This window comes from Vitis vinifera, chromosome 14, assembly GCF_030704535.1.
Source record: "Vitis vinifera cultivar Pinot Noir 40024 chromosome 14, ASM3070453v1".
In the NCBI taxonomy this organism is placed as follows: domain Eukaryota; kingdom Viridiplantae; phylum Streptophyta; class Magnoliopsida; order Vitales; family Vitaceae; genus Vitis; species Vitis vinifera.
In genome coordinates this window covers 14734552-14760771 of record NC_081818.1, presented here as the reverse complement: position 1 = coordinate 14760771, position 26220 = coordinate 14734552, and the positions used below count along the sequence as shown (strand labels likewise).

Sequence of the window (26220 nt, the reverse complement as noted above, 5' to 3'; positions counted from 1 at the left end):
GATGGGACGAGCAGGGTGGCTTATTCCAATGATGGTGAGCATGAATGTGGGTATGAAGGGTGGTGAGGAGAGAGAAAAGGTGGCGAGAAGATGGGTATATCGCATGGATATGAGACATGGTCTTTGAAGTGAAAGTGAGATCCAATCCACTGTAATAGCATCAAATCCCAACTTAAAAGCAACCACCAGAAGCTGTTGCTTAGAAACGCGCGTAAAACCCACCAAATTCGCTAATCTCGGGCTTTAAATTTTCAACAGAAACTCAATTTGTCCTCAACCTCGGTGGTTAGAAAGGAAGATGAACCCCTATGGACCTCGCTTTGCGTACTCCATCCATGAACTCAGACATAAGAGTGGGTCTTAGTAGATTTTAGGTGAGTTTTAAAACAAAAATCAGGACGTGCATGCCGATCTTTCATACAAAATAACAAAACAGAGGGCACACAACGGGCTAGAAATCAAATACGAGTGGTAAAAGCGAACTTGAATTCGATGTTAAACAAACGAGAGATTTCAATGAACATATCCAAACATCCAAAGCAGAATCACATGATACTCAGGAAAACTTAATGGAAATGGCATGAACATGGAAAAACCGAAAGCTTATAGAAACAAATACCTGTATCTACTCCCCCCCCAACGTGATTGTTCTGTGCGTTATCTCCTATCCCAGAAAACCATTCCCCCCTTGCTCACCCTTCCTCCCAGATAAAAATATCTCCTTCTGGTTCCCCTCTGCTCCGCGGAAAATCAGCACCTGTTCCATTGTGCGTCCTCGGAGGATGGTGTCACCATGCAGCCAACCAGCATGGCTACAATCAACTGCCCCTCTCCACGTGCTCCATGCAGCTGCTCCTCCAAGAAGCCCGATCCCCCCACTCTTTCAAGGCACCAACACCTCTTCTGGGTGTTTCCAAAGTGGCGGGAAAAATTCTTAATGGCTAAAACAAACATAACATATGTAGGGGGAAAAAAGAAACGAGACCAAAAGAGGGGTCTACACATAGCTTGTGGGTTTTTATTTTTATTGTATTATAGACTTCTTAAATAAGGTTTTCATCTTTGGTTTCATTCAAAAATCATTTTCCAAGATTGAGAATTAATTCCATCTTTTTGTGTGTTGTTGTGTTAGCCTGAATATGGAGTTGTGAGATGTTCTTTGAAATCTAGGATAGTGGGTGCATGTTTAGGCCCCTTACAAAATTTTCATGTGTTCCAGACACTTTAAATATGTTGTAGAATTTTATTGTTTATTTTTTGGGTAATTTTATCTTACCTCTATGCTTGTCAAATAATTTAATCTTTGCATGACTAATTGTTGTTTTGTCATGTTATTGAGCAATGATATGTATGTTCAAATTTAGGATAGTTTGTGCTTGTTTAGGCACTTTGGGCTTTTGGATTGTACTCTAGACACTTTGAATATGTTGTACAATTTATTTATTTTTTTAATTTTTTTTAATTTTATCTCATCTCTAACTATTTTATTTGAATTTATTTTGTAAGGACTTCAGTTCTATCTTGTTTTTGTATCATGTGAATAAACTTGCTAATTCCCCATTTTGTATACTTTTGACCTTCTTAGACCCTTGATTTGTATTATATACATGTTGTACATATTGTATGAGTGTTTCCCTATAGCATGATCTTCTTTTTGTTATGTTATTTGGATTTGTTTTGTAATTGCATACTTATAGTCCTATTTTGACTCCATACGCATGATTAGTGTATATTATAGCTTAGTTTGCTCTTAGATTAACCATATTTGCTTTATTAATTTTATTTTTATATATATTGGGAGGCCTTTGTTTTGATACCAAACCTCTTATCTTGCTTGTGAACTAACCCTCCTTTCCTTATGTAAGCGTGTTGCCCTTACTTTGGGCATCATTGAGATATGCTTCCTTTCATATTTTTTTATTTGATTATTTTAATCTACATACTTTGAATGTTCTTTCTTTCTTGCTCTCCATCTGCTGGAAACCATGAATCTCTCTATTCCCTTACCTTTGATCGTATAGGTGCATGTAAAACTACCCTAGGCCTCTAAATCTTATGCAACGGAAGCAAAAAAAAACATATTTTTAACATTCTAAGATCAAGAATAAAAACATTAGAAAATTTTCCTTTGATTTGGATGATCCCAAATTAATTCCACTTGTTGATGATGAAAGCTGGGCAGTCTAGAGGTCTCATACACCCAAGATCTTTCGTCCAATGACTTAAACCATAATATAGACACTTTAAAGTGTGGGCTTTGGAAAGGAGGATTCCTAGGCTCACTCTTTTTCTCTTTCTGAAGGTGCAAGACAAATATCTCTCAAAAAGTGATGCAAACCCTAACCCTTAAGGGGGTATTTATAAGGTTCCTTTATTGGGCTTTAGTGACTTAAGCCCACCAAGGCTTAGGTCACTTAATCTAGTTGAAAGTGGGTCTTAATTAGTCCTAATTGATTAATTAGTCACATAAGACCATTTATTTAATCAATTATATTATTTCAAAGAACTTGTTCACAATCCCCTGTGTAACTTTGCATAATTACGAAAATGCATTTATGCATAAGAGTGAACTTAGAACCGGTCCAACCATAAAAAATTGTGTCATCATGGTATATGAACTTAGAGCAGGGACCATTGGGACTCATAGGAGTATTGGCTTTCTTAGAATCAACTTTGAAGTTAATTCAACATTCCACTAAAGAAAATCAACTGCACTCCAATACCTTATGTAAATTAACAACAAGATGAAGTTTGAGTCCATGACTTACTATCCACTACATGCAGAATCTCCATGAACTGGTGTTCGTAATCTAACAAGGTAATTGTTAGCCCAAGGGTTCTCCTAGTCGGGTTTTGATGATAACAAACCATGGTTAAGTGTTTAAGAATCTCAGGTATAAACTCGAAAATTCATCAAATGACCAAATGGATAAAAGATCGAGACGCTTGGAAGACTTGTGATCATAGGAAACTAATGTAAGATGAATGCATGAGTGCACTTAGGATTTTCACACGTTTCATGCATCTTTGAAAACTCGGTTTATTCTTTAAAACGTCAATTGCATTAAAACCTGAGTTTTTAACTAATGTACCTTAGCCAAAATGTTTTATAATTGGATTAATAATTTACCTAAAGACCTTGCCTAAGTGTTAGTAAAGAAAGGAATAAAAAAAAAAGGTTTTCGGGGCCAAAAAGGCTCAATCAGTCAAGGCTATGCCCAACCGGTTGAGGAACCGGTCGACCGGTTGTGGTTGTTCGATCAAGGATCGGTCGAGGAAGGTAAAAAACCTTCTCTCTCTCCCAGTAGCATTCTCTTCCTAGTCGAGGTGTTTCGCTTACCGGTCGAGGTCCGGTTGAGGCAACGGTAACCTGTCATGCATTAAATGCTCCAACGGCTAGTGAACCAGTCGACCCCTAGCTCGATCGAACGAGGTTACCTTTTGCTGTTTTTGACTCCCGAGCTTAGAAACCTATAAATTGAGAGCTCCACTTCATTTATTGAAAAGAGAACACTTGCATTCAAAGCCTACCTACCTGTTCTTGATCTAAAAGCTCTCATTTCCTTCATAGTGCATTAAAATCTCCACTTGCATATCCTTTAGTGCACTCTTGTATGTCATCCTGGCTTTGTCTTGTATTTAAGCCATCCTTAAGCTAGGTTGAGTGATTATATCTTGTAACAATCTGAGTGTTAAAGCCTTCAAGATGGTTGAATCTTGAAGGGGTTGTGTAAGAGCCCATTGGAGCTGGAATCCAAGTGTAAGAAGATTAAAAGCTTGGTTGAAGCTTTAAGTTAGTGGAACCCTCACTCGGTTAGGAGGTTGAGGAGAGTGGACGTAGGCAAGGAAGTGCCGAACCACTATAAACCCGAGTTTGAATTCTCTAAACTCTATCTCTTTACTTTGCTTATATTGTGTTTGAATTTGTTGTGATTGAAAAGATTTTAAAAACCCAATTCACCCCCCCTTTTGGGTGTTTTTCTAACTAAGCATAACATTTGTTTTCTCAATTGGTATAAGAGCTAGACCTCTTTTTTAAGACTTAATCATCTAAGAGGAAATGGCTATTCCATCAAGCTCATCCCAACCTGAAATTTTTTCAAAACATAGAGCTCCATTCTTTACAGGAACCGACTATGCCTATTGGAAAACTAGAATGACTTGGTATTTGCAATCTACTATTTAGATGTATGGGATGTCATTGAAGATGACCCAACTTTTCCCACTAAACTAGTGGATGGAGTTTTGGTTCCAAAACTCAAGCAAGAATGGAATGAGCTTGATAGAAGAAACTTTCAATTAAATGCTAAAGCCGTTTTTACTTTGCAATGTGTTATGGATAGAAATGAATATAATAGAATATGCCGATGCAAATCGGCTAAAGAAATTTGGAGGTTGCTTGAAATAACTCATAAAGGAACTAATCAAGTGAAAGAGTCAAAAATCAATTTACTTGTTCATAACTATGAATTTTTTTCAATGAAACAAACTGAGACCATTGTTGAGATGATTACTAGGTTCATCGACATTGTCAATGGTCTTGAAGCTTTGGGAAAAACCTACAAGGAATCCGAGAAGGTGATGAAGATATTGAGGTCTCTCCCATCAAAATGGCATACCAAGGTCACCGCAATTCAAGAAGCAAAAGACTTGACTAAGCTACCTATGGAAGAGCTCATAGGGTCATTAATGACATATGAGATCAATTTGACAAAGAAACTATAAGAGGGTGAAGACAAAAAGAAGAAGAGCATAGCCCTCAAAGCTATAACCAAGGAAGAAGAAGATGTTGAAGAAGAAAAGTCAAGTGATGAAGATGATGATCTAGCCCTCATCACAAGAAAGCTCAACAAATACATGAGAGGTGAAAGGTTTAAAGGAAGGAAATTCACTTCTAGAAGGGATCCTTCTAAAAAGGAATCTTCATCCCATGGTGACAAGGAGAAATGGGAAGAGAAAAGAGACTTGACATGCTTCAAGTGCAAAAAACCGGGACACATCAAATATGATTGTCCTCTCTACAAGAGTGAAGCCAAGAGAAGAATGAAGAAGGCAATGATGGCCACTTGGAGTGAAAGTGAAGAATCCTCCGAAGAAGAAAATGAGAAGGAAGTGGCAAACATGTGCTTCATGGAAATAGATGATCTAGATGAGGTAAACTCTAACTTTAGTGATGAAGATATGCATGATGTTTTTGAAGAATTATATGAGGATTTTGAAAAACTTAGTTTGAAAAATAATTCTCTTAAAAATAAAATTCAAGAACTTGAAAAGGAACTTGAAGAAGTGAAAGAAAAATTTTCAATTGTTGAAATATCTAAAACTCATCTTGAAAAAGAAAATGAGATTTTGAGAAGTGAAAATGAGATTTTGAAAAAGAAAAATGAATGGTTAACCTCTTCTCTTTCAATTTTCTCTTGTGGACAAAAATCTTTTGAAATGATCTTAGCTAGCCAAAAATGTGTCTTTGACAAACAAGGGTTAGGATTCAAATCATCAAAAAATCAGAAGTATTTTAAAAACTACTTTGTAAAATAATCCGCAAGTGCAAGTCCTTCCACCACTTACAACTTTTGTGGAAGAGGAGGGGACATTAGTAGTACATGTCCCTTAAGAAATGGTACTCAAAAGACTTCCAATGCTAAAGCTAAAAAGGTTTGGGTTGAGAAATCCAAGGTCACTAACCCTCAAGGACCCAAAAAGATATGAGTACCTAAATCAACTTAAATTTTATTTTGTAGGGATCAAAGAAGGATAAGTAGTTCTTGGATAGTGGATGCTCAAGACACATGACCGGGAATGAATCCAAGTTTGCTTTCCTTACAAAGAGAAATGGAGGATATGTTACCTTTGGAAACAATTCAAGAGGAAGGATCATTGGTTAAGGCAACATTGGTAATGGCACATCCTCTCTTATTGAAAGTGTTTTATTAGTTGATGGTTTACAACATAATCTTTTGAGCATAAGTCAACTTTGTGACAAAGGTTTTAAAGTGATTTTTGAAGCATCTCATTGCATCATCAAAGATATTCAAAATGATAAACCATCTTCATGGGCCATAGATGTGATAATGTTTATGCAATAAATATTTCAAAATATGATGGCCATGATAGATGCTTTTCAAGCATGCATGATCAAAGTTGGTTGTGGCATAGGAGGTTGGGATATGCTAACATGGACCTCATTTCCCAACTCAACAAAGATGAACTTGTTAGAGGCCTTCCCAAAATAAATTTTCAAAAAGACAAAGTTTGTGAAGCTTGTCAAATGGGAAAGCAAATAAAAAACTCTTTTAAAAACAAAAATTTCATTTCAAAAACTAGGCCTCTTGAATTGTTGCATATGGATTTATTTGGTCCCTCTAGGACACCAAGCCTTGGAGGAAAATCCTATGATTTTGTTATTGTAGATGACTTCTCTAAATACACTTGGGTCTTATTTTTAAGTCAAAAGAATGAAGCCTTTTATGAGTTTTCAAAGTTTTGTAACAAAGTTCAAAATGAAAAAGGTTTTACAATTACTTGTATAAGAAGTGATCATGTGAGAGAATTTGAAAATATTGATTTTGAAGACTATTGCAATGAGCATGTTATTAACCACAACTTTTCGGCTCCTAGAACTCCTCAACAAAATGGGGTAGTTGAAAGGAAAAATAGAACTCTTCAAGAAATGGCTAGAACCATGCTAAATGAAAACAATTTACCAAAATACTTTTAGGCCGAAGCGGTTAACACTTCTTGTTATGTTTTAAATAGAATTTTATTAAGGCCTATTATTAAGAAAACTCCCTATGAGCTTTGGAAAAACAAGAAACCCAACATTAGCTATTTTAAAGTCTTTAGGTGCAAATGCTTTATATTAAACACCAAAGACAATCTTGGAAAATTTGATGCAAAATCGAATGTTGGAATTTTTCTTGGTTACTCAACTTCAAGTAAAACCTTTAGAGTTTTTAACAAAAGAACCATGGTTGTTGAGGACTCCATCCATGTTATTTTTTATGAATCTAACAATTCTCTCCAAGAAAGAGAGCTTTGATGATGATTTAGGCTTGGAGACCTCCATGGGAAAATTACAAATTGAAGATAGAAGGCAAAAAGAAGAAGTTGTAGACGATCCCAAGAAAGAAGAATCATCTTTGGCACTACCTCCTCCTCAACAAGTGCAAGGTGAATCAAGTCAAAATCTCCTTAAAGATTGGAAGTTTGTCATCAACCACCCACGAGATCAAATTATAGGTAATCCATCTAGTGGGTAAGAACTAGATCATCCCTTAGAAATATTTGCAATAATCTTGCTTTTATCTCTCAAATTGAACCTAAAAATATAAAAGATGCTCTAGTTGATGAAAATTGGATGATTGCCATGCAAGAAGAGTTAAACCAATTTGAAAGAAGTGAAGTATGGGAATTAGTGCCAAGACCTTAAAATCAAAGTGTTATTGGAACTAGATGGGTCTTTAGAAAAAAAATGGATGAAAATGACATTATTATAAGGAACAAAGCAAGATTGGTAGCCCAAGGTTTTAATCAAGAAGAAGGGATAGATTATGAAGAAACCTTTGCTCCCGTAGCTAGATTGGAAGCCATTAGGATGCTACTTGCCTTTGCATGTTTTAAAGACTTTGTTTTATATCAAATGGATGTGAAAAGTGCCTTCTTAAATGGTTTTATAAATGAAGAGGTATATGTTGAACAACCACACGGTTTTCAAAGTTTTAACTTTCCTAATCATGTTTTTAGACTTAAAAAGGCACTTTATGGTTTAAAACAAGCACCTAGAGCATGGTATGAAAAATTGAGTAAATTTCTTTTGAAAAAGGGTTTTAAAATGGGAAAAATTGACACAACTCTTTTCATAAAAACCAAAGAAAATGACATGCTCTTAGTACAAATATACGTTGATAATATCATTTTTGTAGCTACTAATGTCTCTCTTTGTGAAGAATTCTCTAAATGCATGCATAGTGAGTTCGAAATGAGCATGATGGGAGAACTCAACTTCTTCCTTGGACTTCAAATCAAGCAACTAAAGAAAGGAACCTTCATCAATCAAGCAAAGTATATAAGAGATCTCCTCAAAAGGTTCAATATGGAGGAAGCCAAAACAATGAACACTCCAATGAGTTCATCCATCAAGCTTGACATGGATGAGAAAGGTAAGCCCGTCAACTCAACTATGTATAGAGGCATGATAGGTTCTTTGCTATATTTGACCGCTAGTAGACCCGATATCATGTATAGTGTATGCTTATGTGCTAGATTTCAATCTTGTCCTAAGGAATCTCATTTAAGTGCTGTAAAACGAATTCTTATATATTTAAAAGGGACTATGGACATAGGCCTATGGTATCCTAAGGGTGATAACTTTGAATTAATTGGATACTCGGATGCCGACTTTGCCGGTTGTAAAGTTGAAAGGAAAAGCACTAGTGGCACTTATCATTTCCTAGGACACTCACTTGTTTCATGGCATAGTAAGAAGCAAAATTCGGTAGCTTTGTCTACGGCGAAAGCCGAATACATAGCAGCCGATTTGTGTTTTGCACAAATCCTTTGGATGAAACAAACACTTAGTGATTTCAATTTGATTTTTTAGCATGTTCCTATAAAATGTGATAACACTAGTGCCATAAACATTTCAAAAAATCCGGTACAACACTCCAGGACTAAGCATATAGATATAAGACATCATTTTCTTAGAGACCATGCACAAAAGGGTGACATTACACTTGAATTTGTAAGCACAAAAGATTAACTTGCCGACATTTTTACAAAACCCCTAAGTGAAGAGCAATTTGTTGATATTAGAAGACAACTAGGGGTGATTTCTTTATGATCAAATGATTGCTTGATGAATTCTTTTTGATATTACTCTTGGATATATCTTATGATTGCGTGAAATTCATATCATATGCATCATGTAGAAATAATCCTAGGAAAGAGGTCAAATTTTGACCAAAAATCAAAATTCTCGTGGCATTGGACATCAAGAATTGGGGATTTCAGCTAAAAAGGGCAGGGGGAGGATCACGAGACAAGAAAATGTAACAAAATTTGGAAAAATTGATTGTTGACCATGAACGTTGACCGTTGACCAGGTGGTTGACTGGTTGAGGAGCCGGTCGATCGGTTCGTCGGGGCTGAGAATTTAAAAAGCCCCCTAGCGATTCATTTCTCACATTTTCTCCTCCATAGCTTGCCACCCCTTCACATACCTGCTTTTAGAGGCCATTTTGGGTTGGATTTTGGACTGATTGAAGGCTTGGACTTGTTTTTGGGACGGATTTGAGCTAGGGCTTTGATTTGAAACCCAAAGTTTCAGCTTTTGGGAGTGTCTTCTCTCTGTACCGCGCGCCTCAGGGTCTATTAAGCTTTATCTCCATGCGTCTAGGGCTTCGGGTTGGTGGTTGCTCCTTCCTATTTTCTTTCATTCTCGTTTTGGGCTTCTCCTTCTTCTTTCTGTTCCATTGGATGGCCCCAAGGTGAGAGACGGGCACTTTCAAGGCTCAAGGCAAGCGCCCTACTGAGCCATCTCAGCTTGAGCAGATGGAGGCTCACCGAAAGGCGAGGTATGACACGGCCCTCTTCAGTTCGGTTGAAGACTATCAGCGCTACAAGAAAAAATTTGCCCAGAGGAAAGTCGTCCCAAAGAGAAGTGTCAATTTTTCCCAACTTTAGCACTTCGGGTTTGAGGGGCTATTCGGACGGATGGGATGGCTGCCAGTTGTGATGATTTTTGAGTCGATTTTTTCGACTCTGGTGCGGGCTTTTTATTCCCGGGCGACCTACGGGCTTGGAGGACTCGTATTGTCCATTGTGAGGGGAGTTGAGATCAGATTGAGTCCTAAGAGTATCTTCCGCATTCTCGACATCCCTTCGGTTGGACTCTGGGTGTATGAGGCCAAGGCATGGCCCACTGTGCCAGGATTCGAGCCTAGAGAGGCTGTTCAGAGGTTGTGCAGACTTGCAAATGCCCAGGGGATGGGCAAACCATCGACACACAGCCTGACCGTGACCAGCCGAATTCTTCACCACATGACATGCTCCATTCTATTGCCACGTGGAGGACATCGAGATGAGGTCTCCTACCTTGAGGCATTCATTGTGGACTCGATCCTCATTGGGAGACGGATTCACGTGGGATATCTGATGATGATGCATATGATCTCCTGCATTGAGAGCACGACACGAGTACTCCCCTACGGTCGCTTCCTTACCCGAGTATTCAAGGATGCCGGCTTCGACTTGAGTAGAGAGACGGATTTTGAGGCTCCCACCAGCTATGACACGTATGATGAGCAGTCTTTGGGGCGCATGAAGTTCGAGAAGGCACCCGATGGCTCCTAGGTTAGGAAAGTCGAGCGACAGGACCGAGGATAGGATTAGATACATCCCGGAGTAAAAGAGGAGGCCGAGATCAGAGAGATGGAGGATGGGTTGGACCCTCAGAGGGACTTTGAGCAGAGAGGGCCCGAGCTTGACATTCCGCCTTCACCTCAGTCAAAGGGCATTCATGTTGAGGCTACCTTCTCAGAGCCTATGATGACTGAGTTGTCTTTCATAGTAGGCCCTTCATCTCAACCATCATTTACCGAGCTACCATGTTAGGCACCTCACGTTCCTGATCATGTGCCTTGAATGGATGTCTCCGCTCAGATCAGCTCTCTTGAGACTCGTATGGAGGAGCTTGCCTTAGTCCATGACTCTCGCTTCTACTCTATGGAGGAGCACCTAGATCAGTATTAGACTAAAGTCACTTATCGGTTTGATCACTTCCAGCAGCGATTTGAGCGCATAGAGGAGCGTATGGATTAGCAGCAGGCTACATTCGAGCATCTCCAGCAGCGCATTGATCATATTGAGAGTCGTCAGGCGAGTCAACATGAGGAGATGATGGCTTATCTTCGCTCTGTGTTTCCTCCTCCACCCCCTCAGCCTTGAGACTATCTAGACATCCCCCTTCGTTTATTTTTTATGTTGCCAAAGGGAGAGAAATTTATAGGATCTAGGAGACTCTCATGCATGTCATTGTCATCATAGTCATATCTATCTTGTTTGTACATATGAGGTTTCGTTTCCATATATATATGATATGATATTTTTATGATCCATTGTTCATTTTCGTGTTTTTACATTGCTTCCTATTAAAAATCTTTTGATTGATCCATGATTGGTTTGAGGGGGAGATTTTTTTCTCTCCTAGATAACCAAGGTTTGTCATCATAAAAAAGGGGGAGATTGTTAGCCCAAGGGTTCTCCTAATCGGGTTTTGATGATAACAAACCATGGTTAAGTGACTAATTGGTTTAAATGTTTAAGAATCTCAAGTATAAACTCGAAAATTCTTCAAATGACCAAATGGATAAAAGATCGAGACGCTTGGAAGACTTGTGATCATAGGAAACTAATGTAAGATGAATGTATGAGTGCACTTAGGATTTTCACACGTTTCATGCATCTTTGAAAACTCGGTTTATTCTTTAAAACATCGATTTTATTAAAACCCGAGTTTTTAACTAATGTACCTTAGGCAAAATGTTTTATAATTGGCTTAATAATTTACCTAAAGACCTTGCCTAAGTGTTAGAAAAGAAAGGAATAAAAAAATAGGTTTTCGGGGCCAAAAAGGCTCAACCGGTTGAGGCTATACCTAACCGGCTCAACCGGTTGAGGAACCGGTCGACCGGTTGTGGTCGTTCGGTCGAGGAAGGTAAAAAACCTTCTCTCTCTCCCAGTAGCCTTCTCTTCCCGGTTGAGGTGTTTCTCTTACCGGTCAAGGTCCGATCGAGGACCGGTCGAGGCAACGGTAACCTGTCATGCATTAAATGCTCTAACGGCTAGTGAACCGGTCGACCCCTAGCTCGACCGGACGAGGTTACCTTTTGTTGTTTTTGACTCCCGAGCTTAGAAACCTATAAATTGAGAGCTCCACTTCATTTATTGAAAAGAGAACACTTGCATTCAAAGCCTACCTACCTGTTCTTGATCTAAAAGCTCTCATTTCCTTCATAGTGCATTAAAATCTCCACTTGCATATCCTTTAATTCACTTTTGTGTGTCATCCTAGCTTTGTCTTGTATTTGAGCCATCCTTAAGCTAAGTTGAGTGATTATATCTTGTAACAATCTGAGTGTTAAAGCCTTCAAGAGGGTTGAATCTTGAAGGGGTTGTGTAAGAGCCCATTGGAGCCAGAATCTAAGTGTAAGAAGATTGAAAGCTTGGTTGAAGCTTCAAGTTAGTGGAACCCTCACTCGGTTAGGAGGTTGAGGAGAGTGGACGTAGGCAAGGAAGTGCCGAACCACTATAAACCCGAGTTTGAATTCTCTAAACTCTATCTCTTTACTTTGCTTATATTGTGTTTGAATTTGTTGAGATTGAAAAGATTTTAAAAACCCAATTCACCCCCCCTTTTGGGTGTTTTTCTTAACCAAGCATAGCATTTATTTTCTCAGTAATGTTATCACCTATCAAGATTACATCTTCAATCTTTGAGTAACAAATCTCACTTTTTGTGTGATCAATTGACATACTCTAACTCTAAAGAGCATATGTTAAATTTCCACAAGAGGAAATGTTATGACCATAGTCTTCTAGATCACTTTTTTTTTTTAATCACCTAAGGGGACACATTTTCTCAATCCCATGAGATATCATGGTGTCTCTATTGAGAATACATGTTGTCACCAACCTTCATCAATAGTGACCCAATCCATAGAGATATATGACCACCTTAGGATCTCAACCATAGGCTAAAGCCTCTTGTTGACGTTGACACAAGTTCAATATCTTCTTAAAATTGAGAGTCCATGTAGTATAGTAATTTGGTAAATCATAACAATTGATAACTTTACATCATGATTCACCGTAGGTCTTATCTAGTGTGTATCACATGCACTAGTGCACTCACCATGAGAAAATAATCTCAATGACCATGACAAGTCATCCCTCCAATTAGGAGGTAGTGCACTATAGTCTTAGATGGATTGCCCAAATCCATGAACCAATTGTAGACAACTCATCACTCTGTAAGAAACCCATGACTTGGATTTTCTATGCAACTCTTAATGTACCTAAGTCATGTACAATGCAAGTGATGTGAGACGTTTATGCTTAAATAACCAATTAATGCAAAAAGGGATAATGAGAAACCAAGAAACATAAATAAATAAATTCACAAATGAATCTCAATATGTTACATTATGTCATGCTTTTTAGGGATTAATCCCAACAAACTCCCACTAGCCTTAAAGCATGTTGGGAACACATCTCACATTTAAACTACCCATATGACCATCAAAGACTTTAGTAGACAAAGTCTTCATGAAGGGATGCATCGGGTTCTCTATAGAAGCAATCTTCTCCATAACCACATCTTCTCTCATTACTATCTCATGTATCAAGTGATACTTCCTCTCAATGTGCTTACCATTTAAGTGGTTTCTTGCTTTTTTAAATTATACCATTACCCCATTGTTATCACAAAACAGTACCAGGGGCGATATAGCCAAGAGCACAACCACAAGTCTTAACAAGAACTTCCAAAGCCAAACAACTTCCTTTGCTACTTCAAAAATAAGAAAATACTCAACTTCCATAGTGGAGTCACAAAAATACAAGATTGCTTCAAACTTCTTCATTTAATAGCCCCACCACCTAGAGTGAACACAAATTAGGAGGTAGACTTGCAAGAGTCTCTATTAAACTTAAAGTCCAAATTCATATACCCAAGGGGTAAACTAATCGCAATGATACACCAACCCTATAATCTTTTATTCTCTAAATATACTTGAGTATATGCTTGACCATCATCCAATGCTCCATGCCTGGATTAGACTGATCTACTCACTATCCATATAACAAAGCAAATATCTAGTCTAGTACATAACATCACATACATAAGGCTACCCACTATAGAAGTATAGGGTATTGCCTTCATGCAATCTTTCTCCCCGGTCGTCTTAGGACACTGATTCTAAGAAAAATGCACTCTATACTTGAAGAATAGCAAACGCCTCTTGGAGTCCTATATCGCATACTTGACCAAAAGCTTATCACTGTAGGTGACTTGAGACAACAATCTTCTTATTCTTACGATCTCGAAGGACCTTAATCCTAAGAATATATTACATCTCACCCAAATCTTTCATCAGGAATTAAGTAGATAACTAAATCTTGAGTGATAACAATAACTCTACATCATTCCAATGAGTAGAATGTCAACAATGTACAAGACTAAAAACACCACCATGCTTCTTTGTGTCTTCTTGTACACACAAGACTCATCTTCATTTTGATCGAAATTAGGAGTCTTGATAGCCCGATCAAAACACTTATTCCATGATTGAGATGTTTTCTTTAATCCATAAATGGATTAATGCAACTTGCACACAAGGTGCTCTTGGCCTTTTGCTATGAATTTGTCTGGTTGCATCACATAGATGCTCTCTTCAAGATCACCATTCAAGAATGTTGTCTTGACATCCATTTACCATATCTCATAATCAAGATGTGCCACACTGAACAGGAGTATTCTGATGGATTTGAGTATGACTACTGGTGAGAAGGTCTTTTTATAGTTGAAAGTAGGTTTCTGACTATAATCTTTCACTACCAACCTAGATTTATACGTCTCAACCGTTCCATCTACCCCCATTTTCCTCTTGTAAACCCACTTACACCTTATGAGTTTTATTCCTTCAAGTGCTTCTACAAGATCTTAGATTCTGTTAGAATACATAGATTCTAACTTTGCCTCTATAAATCCTTGCCAAAGAAGAGCTTCATCATTGCTCATTGTTTCATTGTAATATGTGAGATCGGTCTCATGTTCCTCTAGAATTACCTCGAAAGACTCTCCCAAATACATGAATTTGTTTGATTGTATAACAACCTTTCCACTACGACGAGGCACTAGGGTACTAGAACTAACTAGAATGGTAGGTGTAAGAACTTTTGGACCCATAGTCATCCAATTTATATCGTGTTTTGCTCTATTACTCATCATATAGTCATTTTCCAAAAATTTGGCATTTGTATTAAAAAAAATACCTTTTAGTCGATCTAACTTTAAAAGTAATGCCCTCTCATTCTTTTTGGATAGCCTACAAATTGACATATCTCATACCTTGTTTCAAATTTGTCAACCTTTGATTGTAGCACATGTGCAAACTAGATTGAGACCTTTCCACATTTATGTGGGAGTCAAATGTACTGAATTAAAAGGTACTATGTTGAGAAGGTAAGCTACGATATCTAAGGCATATCCCTAAAAGGATACATGAAGTGACAAGAAACTCATCATAGATCTCACCATGCCCATCAACGTTTGATTTCTTCTTTCCGCTACTCCATTTTTCTATGGAGTTCCACGTGTAATAAACTAGGATATAATCCCATGCTCCTTAAGGAAAAAATTGAAGTGAGTAGAGATGTACTCACCATCTCGATTAGATTGAAGTGCCTTGATACATTTACCCAATTGGTTTTCTTATTTCGCCTTAAATTCAATGAATTTGTCAAAAGCATCAAACTTTCTATGCATTAAGTAAACATATCCAAACTTGGAGTAATCATTTATGCCCTTAAACTTTCCCTTCTATTTGTTAGATTTTGTTGCGTTCTTCTTCTGGCTAGAAGAACTTGAAGTCATTGTCATATGAATACCTTTTTAGTCCTTGAGAATCCCCTCAATCGTCTAAAGTTCCCTCATTAGTTTAGTTAAGCCCATCACCATTTTATTCGTATTATAGTTGAGCTTGAATTGTTTGAAAGAATTTAATACGGTCTCTAAAACCAAATCAACTTGGGTTTCCCCATCGATCTCAGCTCCAAGAATCTTCATCTCATTAAAGAGTTCAATCATACAAATCATATAATCTTTAATGGGAGTTCATTTTGAAATTTTAGTATCCATAATAGCCTTAAAAGCAACTTGCTTAGCTGGCATGACCTTGCCACCAAATATCTCATGAAGATTGACAAAAATATCATAAGTTGTTGGCATAGACACGTGTTGATGTTAAAGCACGTTATCCAAAGTCCTAGTATGATAATTTTGGTCTTCTGATCCACCATTTGCTAATTATGATAATTGTCTTTCTTTTCTTGAGTTGAATGCTCATTAGGGGTAGAAGGAGCAATTTCCTGAGTCACTCTTTTTTACTTCTCTGAAGTGAGTAATATGCCCAGATTCCTTTTCCAGTCCACATAGTTTGGTTTAGTCAATTTATTAGTAGTGAGAATGAGATTAAACCATATAAGGCCATTTAATTAATCAATTAGCCCAAACTAAAGACCTTGTTCACTATCCCTTATGCAATCTTATGTAATTACCAAAGCACACTTATGCACAAGAATGAACCTACAGCCAATCCAATGCTCATAAATCGTGTCATCATGGTATATGAGCTTAGAGCGGGAACTATTAGGACCCATAAGAGTATTGTCTCCCTTAGAATCCAATTCTAAAGTTGATTCAACACTTCATTAAAGAAAATCAATTGCACTCCAATACTCTATATAAATAACAACGAGATGAAGCTTGAGTCCGTGACCTACTATCCATTGCATGCAGACTCCCCATGAACTAGTGTCTGTAATCTAACAAGGTATTGCTATCACCTATCAAGATTACCTCTCAAATCCTTGAGTTACAAATCCCACTTATTATGTGATCAGTTGACATATTCTAACTCTAAAGAACATATGTTAAATTCCACTAAAGGAATTATTGTGGCCATAGATTTTATGATTACATGTCCTTTGAATCACCCAATGGGACACACTATCTTAGTCCCATGAGATATCATAGTGCCCATATTGAGAATACATATTGCCACCAATTTCTATAAATAATGACCCAATATATAGGGATATATGATCACTTTAGGGTCTCACCCATAGGTCAAAGCTTCTTCTTGATTTTGACATAAACTCAATATCCTCTCAAGGTTGAGAGTCCATGTAATATAGTAGTTGGTGAATTATGACAATTGATAGCCTTGTGTCATAATTCACCGTGGGTCTTGCCTAATATGCATCACATACACTAGTGCACTCACCCATCCTGATGACCAGAACAAGTCATCCCTCAAATTAGGAGGTGGTGCACTACAGTCTCTATTGGATTGTCCAAATCCATGAACCAATTGTGGACAACTTATCTACTTATAAGGAACCAATGACTTGTGTCTTCTATCTAACTCCTAATGCACCAAGTTATATACAATGTAAGATAAATGAGTTAAATGCTCAAATCAATATCAATACATCAAAAAGATAGCAAGAGAACAGTTAAGTCTAATTTTATTACATCATGTCTTGCTTTTAGGGACTCAATCTCAACAATTAGCTAACACTAAACTTATGACTTGGATTTTTTGTGTGATTCTTAATGCACTCAAGTCATGTACAATGTAAGTGATGCAAACCTGAATAAATAAATAATGCATAAATGAGATAGTGAAAGGGTAAGCAAAATCATAATATAATTATTAATGAAATCTATTTATTGTTATATTATGTCATGCATTTAAGGGCTCCCAATAAGATTTACTTAACCATTAATATGTTTTGAGACTTACATCTCACTACCTACACTTAACCCCATGTCTGCAACATAGCACTATCATGCACTTTAGTGGACTCCTTAACACTTTGAGGTGATACGATTCTCTCTCATAAACTTAAGAATGAAAGCAAACACCTTTGAGAGTTTTGAGTAACGGAAAGTGTAATAACTTTTAGGCTTTTGCATAAATAGGAAATTAAAATTTTAAGGCACATATATAGAAGTAATACCCTTATGGACTCGAACTATTTCCAAACTCCCATTTTTCCAAAACGGGCTTGCCAAAATATGGCAAAATAATAATAATAATAATAATAATAATAATAATAATAATAATAATAATAATAATAATAATAATAATAATAATAATAGTAATAATAATAATAAAATTTACAAAGTGAAATTTGGCAAATTTGGTCTCACCATTTGATCTCCTATGGACAATGCTTGAGTACTCTCAAGTTGTGCTTGAGCACTTTAGTGCTTGAGTAATTAAAAGTATGCTTGGGTGCTCAATCTCAAAATCCTTTTTACTAAAAAATATAAATTGCTTAATTTTCTAAATTTTCTAAAATTTATAAAATCCACTTTATGCCACTAATAAAAGTTGTTGCACTTTTTGAAGATCTTTATTATTATCTATGCTATCCTTATTGATGTTGTAGCAATCTTGGGTCTTCAATGGAGTGTATGTCACAAGAAAATATAAAAAATCCTAAAATAGGATGAATAGAGCAAAATTGTCAACTTAATCTAATTATACTAATGCATTAATCTCTAACAATTTTGTGACAAAAAATTGATCACATAAACCCCTAATACTCTTAAATGGAGTTTACAAATAACTTAATATCACTTGTCAACCAAACATCCTAAATACCGATATTCGATGTCAACACCATATTAGAAAAAGTCGAATGGAAGGAACTAGTGATTTGCAAACACTAAAACAATAAAACCCATGAAACACAATCATATCCTCAATGATCACAGTCCAACAAATGATAATCATTCAATCATATTATCAATAATCTATCATGTCATCAATACTCAATCGCATCCTGAACATCATCTCACCTTTTTTGTCATAAAATAGACAAAGTAGATATAAATCAATTAACACAAAATGGAGAACGAAACAACATATATAGATAAACAAGGTTTAGGATTCAATCATAGACTAAAAGAACATAAACAAATAAGATTTCAACATATTGAAAATACTGCAAACTCAACTCAATACATCTAAAACAAGTAAGAAATATATCAAGAAAAAAAAACATAGTTGGAGTAATACACAAAAAAAAAAAAAAACCCTTAAAAATCTAGCTATCATGATTTAGAGGAGGCAGTGGAACATGGCATGACCTCAAGATAGGTTGTGATGTACCCAAGTAGAAATGGAGCCTAAGACTCAGTCCATAAAAGCAAGATGACCATCTATATGCTGAGAACAATCATACAACTCATCAACCCGACCATCTAGATGTGTTTGCAAACCATCGATATGTGCATCCATGAGAAGGTGCAATTGATCCATAGATGCCAACAGACAATTGATAGAAGACATTAGAGGGCCATGAAGATCTATAGTTGTGCGAAAAAAGCTTGCATGATGTCCTTGAGTGTCTCAACCTTGAGTACAAGGACCTCGACACTATGCCTCTTACTCAATAGCTCTAGTCTCATCCTCATTATCAATAAGAAGGCCAATGATTGATTGCTCCACAAGTTGGGTAGACATGCTTAGACCATGAGCTTGCATGACTTGTATAATACAATACTTTCCATTCTTTAAAATACTCAAGGGCTTATTCTTTTGATGTTTCTAATCTCATTATCAAGCTTGATTAATGAAAAAGTGTCTTAAGTTGTATAAGTGACATATAGGTGCTTGGACATATTCCAATTCAATGACATTAAGGTCCACCTATACAATTAATGAACTTTAATAAATAGATATTTAGCAGTAGTAAAGGAATCCTTAAACCATTTGAACAAAATTTTAAGATGGCCAACTAAAGGACCATAAACTATATTAAAACATTAGTCATGTTCATTAATCGGGTTGCAATTAAAAGATTTTTAAACAGAAAAATAGGTAAAATATCCTTGGTCATGACCAACTAAACAGACACCAACTAGTCATGATGAGAGACATGGTCACAACATTGTAGGAAAACCTTACAAAAAATGTGGTATGTATTGAAACATACAGTGATGCTCTGTTGCTGCCACAATCAAAAGCCTGTTATAGTAGCGGCCACCATAAAAAGTTGTTCACCAAAAATCTTTTTTCTTATAATGGTTGTTTGACTTATCATCTAAAGCTTTACGTAGACTATGAGGTCAATTTGTTTTACAGTTTCCTAGTGTTTTAATGGACTTGATCATTTTTATTTGTCTTGTCATTGTTTGATTGTTGAGAGAAGGTATAGATTTCATGTCAAAGTTAGGCCTTGGTGAACCCATGACTTGAGTAGTAGCTTAGAGTTGGTGTCGCTTAAAATAACATCCTTTCTGGACAAACAAATTGTAGGTATAAAAAGAAAGAGCACAATCAAGCAGGGATTTAGTATACAGAATGCACATCAAAAGGTATATACTCAATAATGGGCAAAGAAAGAAATATTAGGAAACCTGAAGGAATTCCTAGACTATTTGGAACCAAGTGCTTCTAAACATTACCAAAAACCCTTTGTGCCGACCAACCAACATAGAGGCATATGTAGAATTAAAACTTATATAAGCAAACAATAAAAGATGTCACAAGGGATGAAATTTTTTTTGTATGACTTGTTTCTCATACCTTTAGAGGAGCTTCCAACTTTCGAGGCCAGGGAATGAATAAGAATTAAGAAACATCAATATAGCCTCCTTCAACAATTGGCTTTCTTCAAACTTTGCCTCAACCAACAACCATTGACCCTCCCAGGGTCCTATCACTTTCAGGGGAGTGATGCGAAATTATTGCAAACATGAACCCAACCCCTCACCTGACACTCTAGTACAAGATTAGACTTGAGAGTTATCCCATTGGAGAACCGTCCTAAAGCAATCTATGCCAAGTCACGCTTCTTCTTCAAAATGGCAGGCCCTGCATCCTCCACACCATGAACTTGCATGCATGACCTGGTCACTTAATTTTCAGATAATAAAAAAATTTGCAAGAAGCTTAGTAATGATAGTATAATCATTCTATAGAGTAGAGAATTCCAGAGGAAGAAATTGGAACATCTACCGTCTCCCGTCTCCCATCTCCGCTCTCCGCCAGAGAAGTGAGAACTGAGACTACCTTACCTTTTTATTAAAAAGTGAGAAATATAATAATAGCTAGATACACAATCCATCGGTCCACCCTGATATGATAATTAAAGGAAAAATATCTAAGCAAATAGATTACAATCTAGCAAGAAGAGAGAAAAATCAGGAATGGAGAGTCAAGTCAGAGAGACTCAGGAGGGAAAGAAAGAGTAGTAAAAGGGCGTTGCCATCCAGACCCAATGTCACTGAGAATGAGCAGAGGTGGAGGCAGAGGTGGAGGTGGGGTTGAAGTTGGAGTTGAGTTGCCATGCGGAGGTGGCGATGAGGGGACGAGTGTGCCAGCCAAGCATCAGACACCCATTATTTTCTTCCACTCTGTACCCGTCCCCACCCGCGAATAAAGCCAACAGCATGCTCGCCTGCTTGAAGGCGTTGGAGCCCAGGTGAACCGGGTCGAACCCTGCTGACCCCATCCGACTCCTCCACTGACTCAGTGTCTCGTGCCTCTCAACCCGCTCCGCTCCTTCACACGCCACCACGTTGCATATCTGCCGCCCCAGGTATATCTCCGACATCATCAGGTCTTGGCTACTCGGTGGCGAAACCCCGCACCCTTCCAGTGAGTCGAACAGGTTCGAGTAGTAGTGCAGCGCCTCCGTGAATCTGTCCAGAAACACCGGCCCGTTGTGGCTCGCCTCTTGCTCCACCACCGTCACGATTTTCGGCTTCATGGCTTTGATAGACGACAACACCTTCTCGATGGCCCCCGGTCGAGCCAGCAGGCGATGCAGCTCCAGCACGGAGTTCACCGCCACGGCCTCCACCTCTGGCGGCCGGATTTGGAGCATGGATGGCTCCAGATCCGCCAAGCTGTTCGCCACGAATCCCCTGAATTCGAACTCAACGCCTATGGTCTCAGCCAATTGGGCCAGCTTCCATCCCACTTGCTGCAACGCGTCGGTATTGTCCGGCTGCGGAGGGCCAATTCCAGTGAGTCGAAATGACGGTGGGCCACCAGGGCGCAATGCTAGGGCCTGCATAAGAGCCGGCCATTGCATCCCCTGTTTCAGGCCGAAATCGATGACATGAACTCTGTTGGCGCCGGCGAAGGCCTCGAGGATGGCTTGATTGGCTGTGAAGTGGGCGAATTTGAGGTAGGGGCAGGCCTCATAGAAGTGCATCTGGAGAATATCCGAGTAAGACGATTCCAGAGAGTCTTGAGGGTAGATTCTGTAGATTCGACGAGCCAGAGCTTCTGCGAAGTAGGTGGCGACCTTTCTCATAGCGCCAGCTTGGGACGCCGCCAGCAGGCCTATGTGCTTCACCAGTGCATCTGCCAACTTCATATTGTCCTGTTGAACCGCGTCTGCACAAGCCATCAAGGTGTGAACCAGTCGCACACCCGTTTCCTGCGAGTCCACCACTACAACCGGCCGAGTCGACTCGGCGACACTCGCCAACCCATTCTCCTGTACTTGTTGCGTCGATGACGAAGACGACGACGACGCCGTTTTCATCCGCTTGCTGCTCTTCTCCCCATCCCCCTGTTGGTCCGGTCGCCGATACACGGCAACGCCCGGAATCGCACTGAGATCGTAGTCGGAGTTGTCGTTATAGATGCGAGACTGGTGCTCCGACTGCTGCCGCGAGCCGGAGAAATCAAGGGTGGTGATAGTAGAGGACTCGGAGGGAGCAAGGAGAGGATCGTCGATGGGGGTTTGCTGTGAGGAGGAAGCGAAAGCAGAGGAGGGAGGATTGAGCTCAGTAAGCATGGACTGAACCCAACCGGAAAGATCGGAGGGGTTATAATGAACAGTCCCAGAGGAGAGATGAGAAATCCCATCCTCCTGAGCGTTACCCATAACCATCTCAAGCTGCTCCAGCTTCTGAGCCACGTCCACCATGTCCGACGACCGAACATTGTAACCCAAAACAGCCAAGAGCTCGTCCATGCCTGCATCTTGCTGCTGCCCATCGTCCCACATCTTCCCCTTTGCAGAGACCATAGACGACCCCTCTTCACCTTTGCCGCCGCCGCCGCCGCCGCCCCCTCCCCCACAACCATCTAGGAGGTCTCTCTTCATCTCTCTCGCAGAATCAAAACACCAGGGATTGGATCATTAGTTTTCACAGGTGGGATTGGTTCATCTCAGAAACCGATACGAAACGCACGTGACTGGCACGAGCTCCTATGGGGTGATATGAGCTGGAAGTCTGGACCCTGGAAGAGATAAGGAAGGAGGAAAGCTTCCCAGGTCATAATAATATGGGGATATATCATTTTAATTTTTAATTTTTAAAAAAATGATTTTATGTGTATATATATTTTTCGGCCATGCAACCACCTTAAAAAAAAAAAAAAAAGCATCAAGAGCCGTAGCGGCACCGCAATGCTAAAAAGATGCCTTTTCTGTGATAGCATACAGCTCATGTGTACCCAAGAACATACACTGGAAACTTGGTGGCCGTAGGCGCAATGGAGATGGGGGATGGGGATATTGGGACAGTGGTGGGGACCAGCTTCGAATGCTCATCTAGTTGAATTCGGGATGCTACTCCACGCTCTTTTAGGGCTTGTGTTGCGCACGCTCTTAAGAATAAATAAAATAACACCCATCCTTATTCCTTATCTTGGGTTGGGGTTGGGTAATTTGGCAGTTGGAGAGCTGGTGTTTTCCTTTTGTGAGTAATTGATAGGGTCTTGTACCAAATCTTGAACGCCAGGACAGCACTAAAATAGAATTTTTATGGCTATAGTTGTACCTCTTTCAACATTGACCTCTACATGAAACCGCACTTGTCATTCTCAAAATCATTCTACAGTGCCCAGTGCCGTAAGCGACTTCGATAGCGCGATATTAGACGCCTAAGGATAGGGGTGAAGTTGAGGGGAGGGGAGGAGGTGATTTGACAAGTTTTTGCGAGCAATAGACTCCAACACAGTGCTTTAAGGACATGGTGGACAGTGGGCATGCGCCGGCCTAATTGCATTTTTTGTTTAGGGCAGTGCCCTTACTCCTTATCCGTTGGAATTTGCATGTGAACTAAGTCGGTTGTGGAGTTTTATCTAAATCTTAAACGTAAACGTAAACGGTGGTTTAATAAAGGGAAAAGCATTTGTTTTTGCGCACAATGATTGGACTTAAGGCTGGATGTAAGTGGTACGCACCAAAATGATGCACAAGGCAGAAATTGAGGAAGGGCATTTGAGGGCACACGCGTCCTGTATCGGGGAAGAAGAGGGGATAGCCGACTGGGACAGGACTTGTGAATACGGGGATTCAGACGTCAACATCAGTTAAGTGAGCGTCAGGTGGGACCCACTGAATATGACCCCAATCCCCCCTCCCCTTTCTTTTCTTTTCTTTTTTTTCAAAAAAAAAATTATAAATAAATAAAGTTAACGGAGTTAGAAACGGGGTTGCCTCCCATTCAATCATTCATTGCCTTTCCAGGGGATGCCGCACTCACACACCATGGTCCAATGTCCATGAGTCCATCACACATGGCACGACTTTATCATTTCCTCCTCTCTCGCCATGGGATTCCGCCACCTCTCCCATCTCTTCCTCGTCATGGTCCCCTCCAGCCACCACCCCTTCTCTCTCTCTCTCTCTCTCTCTCTCATCTCTCTTTTTCATCTTATTTTACGATAACATTACTCTATTTGGTCTCTTGCAAGGAAAAGAATTTGTGCTCTAAAAATTCCCTTATGTTTGCTTTTTCGAGATATCTAAGCACTTAATCACCTCGATCGAGAATTCATATTGATTGCTTGGGGGGGAGAAAAGTTCCTTGGTAGAAACGGGTTCGCCTGTCACCACACTGTTGGCTGCTTCCTCTTCTCTGCTCACCTTTCCCAACGGACGCTCATCAACCCCCCAAGAACTTGTTTCAATGCAATGACCCTTTATCAGTTTTCAGTCTTTTAAATTAAATCATCCCATAACAATACTCTCAAACTCCAAAACTTTTTGAAGAGATCAATCGATAGCCCCTAAATGCTATAAAAAAAAGTTTTGGATAACCAAAACCTCAATCTATGTTTGGTTATTGGAAAAGTAACCGAAAAAATTGTAAAAGAAAATAATTTTCTTATGATTAACTTACCATAAAAATTAATTAAAAAAAATACATTACATAATTAAAATTAATTAAAAACTTGTATAATTTTAAATTATTTACTCTGAGATAAATTTGAAGATATATATTTCCTCAAAATTTTCAAGAAGGAAACATATTGTAAAAGAATGTATAATTTAAGGAAAGTAATTACAAAATCAAGATATATATATTTTTTATATTTGATTTACAATAAATAAATAAATTTTATGTATTTTGAAAAATGTTTAATTTTTATATAATTGAGAAAAAAAAAGTCAACTTTAAATTTATTTTTATTTTTCTTTATTTTTTATTTTAACTAGTCTCATTTCTAATAAAGGATTCAAATATAGCAATAATAGAAGAATCTAATAAATTATCCCTTCTCATTTCCTATTTCAATAATTTAAACACATTCTAAATGTTATGTTGCATTAAAATTTATAAATCCATTATCAATCACAAAAAGTGTTAATTCAAGGTTCAATATTCCAAAAATCATGTATATTAAGAAGAGGAGCCAATATTTACCCAAAATTTAAAACCAAATGAAATGGATTCATATCCAAATAATCAAATAAGGAAATTTAAATTGTACCCTAAACTTTCTAGCAAACCAAGTTCTGATACCTATATTAAATTATCAATTTTCCTAAAAGTTCAAGATTTAAGCTCAATATACAAATCATATTCCTTAATAATATATATATAAAAAAAGTGAGGTTTTTCATACTCATATAAAAGTAATTAAAAAATTGAATTTTTTAAAAAATAATTCAAATTTCATACGCTGGTGAATAATGATATCTAAGATAGTTAAATGTAATACATATATCATTAAAAAATAATATGAAATATAAATTATTTTTAGATAACGGTTGAAAATTAGTATTTTATAAACTTAGATTCATATTTTTTTTGTTTTTTTTTTTTATAGATGAGGGTATGAAAATGCACTTTTCCGCCTCATAATTGTGTTAATAAATAAATATAATAATTTGAGATGAAGAATTGAAGATGGCATATTCGAAAGAGGATGTGAAAAGCATAATGAAATGGGATGGGTGTCACAGTCATGCATGCACATTAGGTACTTCACCTTGATTGATGACTAAATGGTTAATGATTATCTTCCATTTGTCATCCCATGTTGATTCAGGCATTCCCCCATTCAAAACCAAGTCAAAAAGATTCCCTTTTAAGTGCCGCATACAGATCCCATTGGATGACTCCCACGCTTAGACCATTATTATATCCCCAATCCCTTTAATTTTACGTTG

At 38.1% G+C, this 26220-nt stretch overlaps 1 protein-coding gene and 1 pseudogene across 1 annotated transcript; one reads left to right on the top strand and one right to left on the bottom strand.

Annotated features, from left to right (window-relative positions):
• The first annotated feature begins 4302 nt into the window (after positions 1-4302).
• Positions 4303-5961, top strand: LOC132255071 (uncharacterized; annotated as a pseudogene).
• Positions 5962-20800: 14839 nt separating this feature from the next.
• LOC100253268 (DELLA protein GAI) lies at positions 20801-23300 on the bottom strand. The gene has a single exon (XM_002266231.5). It carries the CDS (start codon positions 22918-22920, stop codon positions 21079-21081), a length of 1842 nt encoding a protein of 613 aa, XP_002266267.1. The 5' UTR covers positions 22921-23300; the 3' UTR covers positions 20801-21078.
• Between the last annotated feature and the right edge of the window lie 2920 nt (positions 23301-26220).

What these genes read in the sequence shown, in the direction of transcription:
- LOC100253268 (XM_002266231.5), bottom strand. Translation starts at nt 22,920, where the DNA reads ATGAAGAGAGACCTCCTAGATGGTTGTGGGGGAGGGGGCGGCGGCGGC.